This window comes from Eubalaena glacialis, chromosome 17 (genome assembly GCF_028564815.1).
Source record: "Eubalaena glacialis isolate mEubGla1 chromosome 17, mEubGla1.1.hap2.+ XY, whole genome shotgun sequence".
NCBI classification, from domain to species: Eukaryota; Metazoa; Chordata; class Mammalia; order Artiodactyla; family Balaenidae; genus Eubalaena; species Eubalaena glacialis.
Genome location: NC_083732.1, coordinates 19,117,580 through 19,129,703, shown reverse-complemented (window position 1 = coordinate 19,129,703; position 12,124 = coordinate 19,117,580). Strand labels below are relative to the sequence as shown.

At 45.4% G+C, this 12,124-nt stretch overlaps 1 protein-coding gene across 2 annotated transcripts in view; it reads left to right on the top strand.

Annotated features, from left to right (window-relative positions):
- The first annotated feature begins 1,184 nt into the window (after nt 1-1,184).
- Nucleotides 1,185-12,124, top strand: part of JPH1 (junctophilin 1) — a 78,122-nt gene continuing 67,182 nt past the window's right edge. For both annotated transcript variants that reach the window (XM_061171681.1, XM_061171680.1), the window contains exons 1-2: nt 1,185-1,563; nt 6,188-6,947. In XM_061171681.1, coding sequence (XP_061027664.1) covers nt 1,185-1,563; nt 6,188-6,947 — 1,139 coding nt within the window. The remainder of the gene's footprint in view (nt 1,564-6,187; nt 6,948-12,124) is intronic.

The window sequence follows — 12,124 nt, the reverse complement described above, 5'->3', positions numbered from 1 at the left end:
ACCAGGTGTACATTCCAGACACTTATACAACACACACAAACTGAGCCGTCTGCCCGTTGGGTACACAGCTCCGGGCTGAAGAATTTCTAGGGTTGTTAGAAGAATAAATGAGGCATTAGAGGGAACAGGCTCTGAGGTTAGAAGCAAACGCCCTACATCCCTGCAAAGACAGGTTAAAAACACCCTCTTTATTATTACAAACAAAAAAACTCACCAGTTTATTCTGTGCTTTTTCAAACTGCATTGCTCTCCCCCTGTATATTCATTAAATAAATGCAAACACATGTGCTTCGAAATGGGTAGGTGTAAAAGAACATTCTGCACAATTATATCTAGGCTGTGGCAGACTTATCTCACATGCATACATATATCTGGGGGATGTTAATTCACGGTGACAGCTGAGCATGACAAACGCAACAGTACACAAATTGGAAGGCCGAAGAAATGCAACTACGAACCCCATGCAGACAAACACGCATATGGGTTTTCCCTCAACACACACGTGGCCGCACTTATGGGCGCTTCACCACACTGATAAACACCAAACACAAACACCGGGGCCTCCGCCGCCCGCGAGCTGCCTCCACACACGCGGCCTCGCCTCCGCCTCCAGGCAGGCGGGGACTCGCGCGCGGCCCTGGGCACAATCGCCCTCCCACCCACATCCCGCTGCGCGAACACACGCGCGCCGGCCGGTCCCGAGCCAGCCAGCCCGCCGGAGAAGCGGCGGCTCCCGGGGCTGGGGGCAGGGCCCGGGGCGGGGGTGGGAGGGGGGCGGTGCGGGAGCGCCGCGGGGCCGGGCCTCGGCGCCTGGGGAGGGGACGAGGGGCGGGCGCGGGGCGGCGCCCGGCTCACGTGGGCGGGCGGGAGCAGCTGAAGGTCCGCTCCGGAGACCGGGCTGTCCTCTCGCGCGCGGCGCTGGCCAGGGCGGCGGCGGCGGCGGCGAAGGAGGAGGAGGAGAAGGAGGAAGGCGCCGGTGGCGGCGGCGGCGGCGGCGGCAGCAGCGGCGAGAGAAGAGGGGAGGACGGGGGCGGCGTCGGACTGGAGCCGAGCGGCGGCGCGAGCTGCCCGGGGCGCTGTCGTGAGCTCGCCCGCCGGGCCTCCACCCCCGAGCTACACCCTGCCGTGCCCAGCTCTGCCCGCGTCCGTGCCCCCGCGGGGAGCGCGCCGGGGCTGCCCGCCGAATGACGGGCGGAAGGTTCGACTTCGACGATGGCGGCACCTACTGCGGCGGCTGGGAGGAGGGCAAGGCGCACGGGCATGGCATCTGCACGGGGCCCAAGGGCCAGGGCGAGTACTCGGGCTCCTGGTCGCACGGCTTCGAGGTGGTCGGAGGCTACACCTGGCCCAGCGGCAACACCTACCAGGGCTACTGGGCGCAGGGCAAGCGGCACGGGCTGGGGGTGGAGACGAAGGGCAAGTGGATGTACCGGGGGGAGTGGTCACATGGCTTCAAGGGGCGCTACGGGGTTCGGCAGAGCCTGTGCACCCCCGCTCGCTACGAGGGTACCTGGAGTAACGGGCTGCAGGACGGGTACGGCGTGGAGACCTACGGGGACGGAGGTGAGCGGCGTCGCTGGCGGCTCGGCTGCTCCGCGAGCTAGTGCGGTGGGCTTTGCCCAGACTGCGGGGAAGCGGGGAGGACGCGAGGCGCACGTGTCCGGAAACCCGCCAAAACACCTGGGGAAGCCTCCCACCCTCTTCCCGCGCCCGCCCTTCCCGGGAGGGTGCAGTGGGACGCGACTGGTGCGCAAGGGTTGGATCTGACCCGGTTCTTGGAGCGGGCGGTGTGTGCACACCCGCGGGAGCAAGGCGTGAATATACCTGGCCGGCGCCGCGCTGCCACCGGGAGGGAGCGCGCCCGGGAGGGTTGGGCTGGAGAGGGGGACGCTGTCACTTGAGCCCGTCACATTACGTTCCTGATCCCTCCCTCTCCCGGGCGGGTTTGAAATCGCCACTCCCGTGGAGTGAGAGCGAACGCTCTGGGCTTGTGAGGCTGGCGGTCGCTGCGGACCGCTCCTGGGATTGATTTCACGTGGAGTCGTATTTCGCTTCTGGTCCTCTAGTAGCCTAAAGATAGAAGCCAGAACCCCATTAACTAGGATGTTGGGGAATTGTTCCTTATCTGAGGTGCTTTTGGAAACATCCTAGTTATGGGAGTGGAGAGGCCACCTGATGCAGGTGGGATTCGGAGGATGTGGGGTTTTCTTTCTGTTTTTCATTCGGTTTCGTGAAGTATTGGTTTTCCATCAAAAGAAGGTACTCATTGTTGAGCTGCAGATATCTGGACAAATTATGAGGAAAACACTTTAGAAATGAACAATGGAGTCTACGTTTTAAAAAATACAATTGAAAGGTATAGTTGCTAAGTTAACAGCTACTTTACTCTTGAGGATGGCAGTACGGAATCGCCGATTTGCACTAAGGTGTATGACCGAAATGGTATGCTGGCTGTGAGCAAAATTCACCTTGTTTTAATATTTAGACAATATTTGCAAAAGAAATTTTGTATATATGAGGGCAGAGTTCCCCCCCCCTTTTTTTTTCCAACCAGGAAACATATATTATTGAAACAGCTATCAAAATCTGATTAATTCCCTTTTGTACTAAACTGAGAAGCATGAATGTCTTATGCTTTGGCAAAATACATTTTCTTATAATAAACATAATCAGTTAATTGAAGAGGGTTTTAGGAAGCAAGGTCACATTTCAGAATTCTGCAGCTCAGAGTTGGAGGATATTAAAGGGATCCAGTTAAAAGTTTCTCCAGCCCACGGCAACCCCAGTCAGGCCATTGCTTATATAAAAGCGTATACAATTTGTACACTTCACTTACTCAGAACAGTTGGGCCGTGTTTCAAATGCAAAACGGCAGAATGGTAGGATTTGCTAAAAAGGACATCTTTTCATCCTACAGTATAAATGAAGGATATGGTTCTCATGGATTAAAAGGAGGGGGGGGAACTTTCTCTAATACTTGTATATGGGCTGCATGAGTTTCAAGTTCCACAGTAGTTAATTAGGGCCCTTAAATGTTCTGAATGGGCATAGAGTGCCTTGGTTGACAGCCTGACAAACATGTTAGCTTGTGATTGGATTTTATTGAAGGCCCCAGGTCTACAATATAACTAAATTCCATGCTCGAAAGTTGGAATACAAAACTTATCTTTCACATGTGTGCATTATTTTATAACCTTTCAAGAAGGCCATGGATAGTTCCTCTACTTCAGTATTTGGAAGGCTAAAAATAAATGAGTCTTCTTTTAAAGGTACTACTCATTAAACAAAATCTCTTGGTTTAGAGTATTCACTGTACCTAGCAATTAAAATATATATGTAGCACAGTAAAGGTCCTCTATGTATGTGTTGTAGAAGCTCAAGTAAGTGTCTAGGATGACTGTGGATAATCAGCATCTTGTTTTAAAACTAACTTTGAAAAGAATTTTTTAAAAACCTCAAAATTTGGCATCTCTGTAGGACTGTGGTTTTCCTTTTCTACCAAAAAAAAAATCTAATATGCTACCAATTAGGAAGGGGAGAAAAAACTCTTAAAAATCACTATTGAATTCCTACTCTGTTTCTTTCTTTCATATGCCAATCAGTTAATTAGAAAGTCCTGAATCATAAAATGGGGGTCTAAATGGAAGTGTATTGCTACAACTTATTTCATACAAAGATTTTGGCCAAAACAGGACATATCACTTCCCCTATTTTTACTTTTTGCCTCTGCACCACAAGTCCATCCCTAGCTACCCTTTTCAGACCTAGGGAAAATCTGATTCCATGTATTTTGTGGTGACATTAAACGAGAGGAAGGAAGTCATAATTCCATTGACAAGTATCACTCGGTTTATTTTATTAGTGATTTGTGTGTGAAGTGTTACTGAAATAGAAACCCCCTGAATATTAAGAATAAATTAGTACCATACTCATGAAATCCAAGTCTAGGTGCCCAGAATATTTGGTGCAAATTCTGATCCTGCTGTGGTTCCTTTTTTCACCTGTCATGAAACTATTGAAAATATCTAGGAAGACACATTGTTTTGTTAATTATATGCATACTTGCACATGCACGTACCCATTCATAGCATGTAGATTTAAGTTTGGCATAATAAAGTCTAAATTTGACTGGAATTCTTTCTGAACTGGATGCCTTCCACTACAAGCTTATTTAGTGAAAATGGCTATATCTAGAAAATCAGCTCCCAGGTACAGAATCATAGAACATAACTTCAAACCCATGAAAATAATTTTTAAACTTGTGAACTATGCATCTATATTTAAGGGATTGCGAGGAACTAATTAGAACTTTATTTGAGCAGCCGGGAGCAGGTGGAAACCACCTGCTTCATAAAGAACTAGAGGCCCTTTTATTTTCTAGGTTCATTGACTAAACTAAACCTGTTTTAAATTTCAGATGAGCCACTAACACTTTGACTGTAAATTGGTTTCTAGCAATTCTGTGGAGGAATTCTTCCATATACTGTTCCTCAACAGAATAGGGTGGGAATATAGCCAATGCCATTGTTCTGCTTCTCAACTCGACAGTTCAGCAACAACCTAAACTTTCTAATTATTGCTGTTGCCTTAAACCACTTAGATTTTTCAAGCAATACGGTCGTTGGAAACTGTAAATACTTTTTGGAGATAGCAGTTTAAGGAAACTAGCTGTTAATTTCCCCTCAGTGTTAGGAATTCCTAAGACTGTATGGTTGCATTTTAAAAGTGTAAATACTTCTTGATATCAAACAGTATGTTGGAAGTTGTTCTGGCAAAATTAACTTGTCATTATGTAGAAAAGTTAGAAGGATACAATTATAGCATTCCTTGTTTATTTAAACAAAGTATTTAAAAATAAGGTAGTTATAGTGTGTGTAAGTCAGGTTGTATAACTTTTATCTTAGAACTTAAAATTTTATCTATCAGGAAAAGGGCAAGTCAGTTGCAATTTCCTTAATAATTCAATTTCCTTCCCTGTTAAAAAAGTAATTATTAAGGAAATAATTCAATTTCCTTTCTTGTTTGGAGATGGCTAATATTCAGTAGAAAGCTTCTTGATCTGAAATGTTCTATTTGACTATCTTATCCTTTGGGGTTTATGCCCACCTCCTCAGAAGTTCTTAGGTGTCAGGTTAAGATGTTAAGACCTACTCAGAATATGACATTCACAGTACCAGACCCACTTCATATTTCATTGTCGCCCTGCTACTGTCTATTTATATACCAAAAATATATCAGAATGAACAGAAAGAGATGGTAGTCTTGAAATTAGTCAAAACTTTTGACTTTGGAGCCATTATGGCTTTAACTTTTAAGTGCAATAATCAGCCCTTGTTAACACAATGATATAAAACTATGAGCAGCACTTCTCGGTATTTTAAAAATAAATGTATGCCATGCAATAGAAACCTTTTCACGGCAATATAAAATGGCAAGGTAGCTCTGTATAATCAGAAACTGAAAGAAGTCAGGACAGACTGTTATCATGATTGATTTTCTGTGACATTGTGAGTTAGGAATAATAAAGAAGTAATTACATCTTAAAATTTCTACATATCTTCTTTTGGGGGATATTTTAATTTAAAATTTTCCTTTAATTAAAAGGAAATGAACTTGATGTAGGAGAGAAAATTCTAAGTTCCCTAATCTTAACATTCAGTTCCTCCTAAGGTTATTTAAAAAGCTGCTCCAGATTAATTTTTAAACATCTTTGCTAATTTATTTAATAGAAAAACTTACTGAAAACATGCTTTCGATTAGAGATTATCCTATTCCTGAGAAGGCATAATATTCATTGAAAAAGTGATCTGGTGTCAACAAAGTTTTAGTGGACACTGTCAAGCACACCTTTGCTCTGAGATGAATTCCATAATGTTAAGTGTGGAAGTTTTCCTCTGGCCTTATCTCAGTTTTCCCAAAGGTACAGTGCACGCTTTTTAGCCACCACAGCTGTATACAAAAAGCCTATATACAATTACAGAAAAGGTCTAGGCACAACATCTCAGGGACGGGATTCACAAATGGAATTTTAAAAGCATCCCTAAGAGTTTACTTGGCAATGTGCGGGATTGGGCCTTGGGCCGCCGGGCCTGCGCGCAAGGCTGTCGCCGTGCGCGCCCCGCGCTCGCAGGCGCCAGCGCCCCCTCGGCCCCAGACTCACGCTGTGCTCTCTTGCGGTCTCTCGAAGGTACCTACCAGGGCCAGTGGGCCGGCGGCATGCGGCACGGCTACGGCGTGCGCCAGAGCGTGCCCTACGGCATGGCCACGGTGATCCGCTCGCCGCTGCGCACGTCGCTGGCCTCGCTGCGCAGCGAGCAGAGCAACGGCAGCGTGCTCCACGACGCCGCGGCCGCCGCCGACAGCCCGGCCGGCAGCCGCGGGGGCTTCGTGCTCAACTTCCATGCCGACGCCGAGCTCGCGGGCAAGAAGAAGGGGGGTCTCTTCCGCCGGGGCTCCCTCTTGGGAAGCATGAAACTGCGCAAGTCCGAATCCAAGTCCTCCATCTCCAGCAAGCGCAGCTCGGTCCGCAGCGACGCGGCCATGAGCCGAATCAGCTCCAGCGACGCCAACTCCACAATCAGCTTCGGCGACGTAGATTGTGATTTCTGCCCGGTGGAAGACCACGTGGACGCCACCACCACGGAAACCTACATGGGCGAGTGGAAGAACGACAAGCGCACCGGCTTCGGCATCAGCGAGCGCTCCAACGGCATGAAGTATGAAGGCGAGTGGGCAAATAACAAGAGGCACGGGTACGGCTGCACCGTGTTTCCCGACGGCTCCAAGGAAGAGGGAAAATACAAAAATAATATTCTGGTCCGTGGAATAAGGAAGCAGCTTATACCAATAAGAAATACAAAAACTAGGGAGAAGGTGGACAGAGCGATCGAAGGCGCGCAAAGGGCAGCCGCCATGGCGAGAACCAAAGTGGAAATAGCAAATTCAAGGTATGTACGCACAGGATGGGTGGTTCTGCCCGGGTCCTTCGCAACAGTGGAATATCAAATAATATGTTTGTCAGTCCTTTGGTGACATCACCACATAGGTTCTACAACTGCCGGAATCAAAGGTGGAAAATGATTAAGCCCAATAGAATGAGTCAGAAATGTACCTGCACTCTTCTGAAACTTTCCGCCCTGAAAAAATGTCGAAGGCACATTGCGGTTCCCTTCCTCATATAAATTACTTCCCTAATACTGAACGTGATGGAGTTGACTCAGAGCCTGTGTACATTTCCCAGAGTCCAGAAAGTTCCTTTTTTTAAAAAAAGTACCCCTGAAATACTTCCAGAGGGAGCACAGTGCTTTCGTGTGCCGGAAAGAAAATACCATCCACATGGAAACCTACCTAGTGTAGGTGAGTCCCTTTATTCTAATATGAAAGTTGGAGGTGTGTGCAGCTCCGCCTTAGAAAATTTCTAACACTCAAATTCTGTTTATTGATGCCTTATAGGTGAGATTGGTTTTGAGAAACTCACCAGGATTCAGATAAGGCAGAAATGTCAAGTTACATGACAACATCCAGCAGACATTCTTTAAACAGCAAAGCTTACCTACATGGGAAAGGCAGAGTGACTGAGGCTTAGCAGAATCCCCCCATTCTACGCAAGAAAGACTAGATCACTGGTATATTAGAAGGAAGGGGGTGGGGAGAGCCTGACAAAGACAGAGGGGACTGTCAGTGTGCCAAGGTTGAAAGAAAGAGCGGCAGAGGAGGTCTGGAGTGAGTAAGACCAAGTGGTGAATAGTAGATGGAGAAGTGAGGTGTATGTGGGCACGCCCCTGAAGTTCTACCCATGATAGCCAGGTTCAGGCATCCAACCAGGGCATGGAGAAACCGACTGGGAATAGAATTTTACTAGGGTTGGATGTCATATGTTAGTCAAAAAGGAAAGTGGGACGGTTATACATGGAAAATTGTATTCTTAGGCTCATTTGAGCAGGTACTGACTGGCCCTAGTTTTGTGTGATTTGAGACATAACGTTTATCATAGAATATTAAAAATCCTTTTCCTGCTTCAGTACTCTTCTCGCATTGAAGTAAACCTCCTTGTGAAACCACGAACTCTTAGCATGTCTTCAGGTTTTTATTCTTACCATTAAATTCATGAGCCCTCCCTTTTCTTTGGTGGAACCATGTGAAAATTCTGATGTTCAAACTTTTCGATGTACAAAAAATGGCGATTTCATATTGTTCAACTTAATACTTCTAGACTTCTGAAATTCTTTTTTTTAAAAATGCCCCTATTTTATGGCTGCTGTTTACTTCTGAGTGTCTGAAACACTAATTGGAAAATGGAGGCGGTCTTGGTTTTTGTATTATTTTTAGATATATATGATATTAAAGTGTTCAAGATTTCCATCTTTATCCCAAACTAACCCAATTTTAAAGTTAATATTGCTTGTTAATTGGCGCAAACTTTCAAGAACGGTCTCTTCTCTCTTATCTGCTGAGCATCTTTTATTTTAGATCATGGTTTTCTCTGATCACCAAGCATTGCATCTACTTGCTTTTTACCTTGCTTGTAGATAGGATACGTGGCACATCTAACCTTGCCAGCTTCCATGGCCCTCTGATAACTTTTAGAGCTAATTGATATACTTTTCGTTAGGCCCTAGTCTCTAATTTGAAATGTGCTCTTGGATTCTTCCCTTTTGTTTTCACCTAGTGATAATACTAGAGGTAATTCAGTCTTGGCAGGTGGAAGATAAACCTATGCGGGACATTCTAGCAAATAACTTTTTTATGCTTGCTTTAATTATTGACTTTTTTTTTTTATTTTATTTTATTTATTTATTTATTTTTGGCTGTGTTGGGTCTTCGTTTCTGTGCGAGGGCTTTCTCTAGTTGTGGCGAGCGGGGGCCACCCTTCATCGCGGTGCGCGGGCCTCTCACTATCGCGGCCTCTCTTGTTGCGGAGCACAGGCTCCAGACGCGCAGGCTCAGTAGTTGTGGCTCACGGGCCCAGTTGCTCCGCGGCATGTGGGATCTTCCCAGACCAGGGCTCGAACCCGTGTCCCCTGCATTGGCAGGCAGATTCTTAACCACTGCGCCACCAGGGAAGCCCCCTAATTATTGACTTTTATGATTAAATTGGAGGAACCTACATAATGAAAAGCTGTGATGCAAAGATCTCTGATTTTACCGGTATCGTAAAACTCTTATCCAAGTTCTAACCACAGTCTCTGTGTCAAAAGTCTTTTGGGGTGGTATTATGTAGTTTGGGAGTAGTGTGTTATAATAGTTTATAATTAACAGACATTTAGCTTAAGAGCTTGTACTTCTAGCTAGTTAACTCCTTCATAAAGATTTCGCTTAGCTGTTTAAAAAATGCTCAGTTCATTATGCTTAGTGACATAAGCCAGTCACAGGACAAATATATTGTGTGATTCCACTTATAGGCGAGATCTATAATGGTCAAACGCATGGAAACAGTAAAATGGTGGTTGCCAGGGGCTGAAGAGAGGGAGAAATTGGAAGTTGCTGTTCCAAGGTATAAAGCTGCAGTTAAGCAAGATGAATCGTTCTAGAGCTCTCTACAACATTGTGCCTGTAGTTAACAATACTGTAGTGTGCGCTTAACGTTTTAACAGGGTAGATCTCATGTTAAGTGTTCTTACCACAAGGAAAAAAATACTGTTTTGATGACACGACAGGCAAAAAAAATTTTTAATGCTCGATTAACCTTTTATATTTCACTTTCACTGGTTTAGTCTCTTTCCAGATTCCTTGCTTTAATGACTACTTCAGATACAGAGTTTTGCAACTTGCTCAGTCCTTCCTGGCCCTTCTAGCAGTTGTTATTAATGGGTTTTGCTTTTAAAAATATCAAAAGTTTAAGAACGTAAAGACACTCTTCCCCTTCCCCTGCCCCAGTGATGGCAGAATAAGAACTAGAAAGTAAGACTCCTAGCAGCGGCCACTGTTGAAATCACTAGTTCAACATTAGCAACAAAGGGAGATGATCTGTTAATAGTTATTGACCACATCCGATTGCCTCCCTGATAGTGTTAATTATTATTGTATCACTGTTATTTTTTAGGCTACAGAGATTTTTGTTTGTTTCTGAAATCCCAGGGAAATGGATCCGCTTTTGTACCATCACCTTATTTTATCTGGAAACAAAACCTAGCTTTGAGGGAAAATAATTACCTTCTCTGAAAATGGCTCCTCAGGGAAATCAGGAGACATGGAACCAACCATCTTCGGCCCAAAGATTCAGGAAAACATGGTAGATCTGTGGATCTTTCCTTTACTTCATTGAAGATGGAGTGGTGTATCTTCCCAGTAAACACAGGAGGCTTATTTCTGAAGGCTTATTATGGACCCCTGTTTAATTCTTATAGATCAGGGAATACGAGGATGACAGAGAAGAAGTAGTAGATGGTAGAAATAATGCAATAGAATCAGTAGTCACTGAAAGTTTCCTAGCAGGCTAGCACTTAAAGAGTTAAAACTTTATAAAAATTAAAGAAAAAAAAGAGTTAAAACTTTAAAAGGATGCTAATAATTTGCCGGCTCCTATAACCTTTCTTTAGGTGTCTGTTCTAATTCCAAAAGTTTATATGATTTTATGTTTATAAGATTTTTTAAAAATGTTTTGTTCTCCTCTTGTCTTGGCCCTGAGGGTAAAAATCATCGCATGGAATTGAGAAACTGTCTCCACCTTATTATTTAAGGAATGTGCAAGAGAAAGGGGAGCAACTCTGAACATTTCAAGCGCCTCACTTTCAGAGGCAGAGACTGGGGCTCTGCCCAAGGTCACCCCACTGTCCCTGTCATTTCGGTCATTTTTCTCATTTGGTCATTTTTTACTCCACTAACTCTTGTCTCCAATAATTCCTTAAGAGAGATGTTCAAATGACCGTTCCTTGAGAAAAATATTTTAAGGAGGGATTTTAAGGTGAGGCATTTGGTTGAGGCATTTAAGTGACCCTTGGAGAACCACACTTCCATGGAAATGAATAGATAATTTAGGGAGGGGTGTAGACAGAGGAAGAGCTTTGTAGAATCTGGGCCTTAGAAGGAGTAGTTATGCTAAAGGGTGGAAGAGGTGTGGTGAAAAGGATGGGAGAGCTCTGGCCTAAAGCATCTGAGAACCACAGGTATTTGTTTATACTAGCTTATCAGATTAGAAGAAAGAAAACTAAGAAGGGAGGATAGAGCGGAATGGGATAGTGACCCTTACTCACTAGCTCTGTGGCCAGCCTCACTGCAGCTAGTCGGGTGATGGGCTGGGAATCCCCCAGGACCACTGTGAAGTGTCAGTGGTGGGTCGGGCTGGCCAGTGGGGTGGAGCTGTCTGCTCCCAACCTCTCCCCAACCGTCAGTGCCACTTCAGGTGGTAACGGCAGCACTAGACAGGGAATGTGCTGTCTCCTGCCCAGCCCTGCTGTGCTTGTCACAGGTGTAGCTGTACAGGGGGATGGAAGCAGCCAGATAGCACGTGGAGGACTTCAGCATCAAGGGATCTGGTGAGCTTGCTCTGTTCGTTTGCAGAACCAGAGATTGGATTCCCTGTTTGCCAATTTTGGACTTACATGTTAAACTGACAGGTTTTTTTTTTTAACCCTACAGGAAAAATATATTTCCCATCCTTCCCTTTTAAAAAGGTACATTACAATTTCATGCCACTCTCCCCCTTTCCTCCATGCCCAGAATGACTCAGCCACTACAGCTTTCCTTCAGGGAAGTCTTTGCTTATCCCTCCCTCTGGCTGGTACCCAGGCCCGGCTCCCCTGGCCAGCCCCTCGGGCTGCTTCCCGGTCTGGTTTAGACATAGAGCCTCTTCTTCACAGAGGGTTTCCCTACCCCTACCCCTCCGACCCCACCCCCTCAGTCCAAATCCCCCCGTTAGTCTAAATCGTCATTGTATTTCAGTATGTTTGTGTAACATCTCTTTCTCCAGCTTAGATTGGAGAGCCAGGCCCTGAAGGCAGCTGGGCTCACTTTTGTATTACCAGCAGCTAGTTTAGATCAGGGCACTTTCATAAGAGCTCTAGTAAATATTTGATGAATGAGTGAATCACATCCTCACTACTTTGGGTACGTACACTGCCAGTGTTTAATTCCATTTTGCCAGACATTTTTAAACCGCAGTTCTCAGGCAGGAAACCTAGCTCTC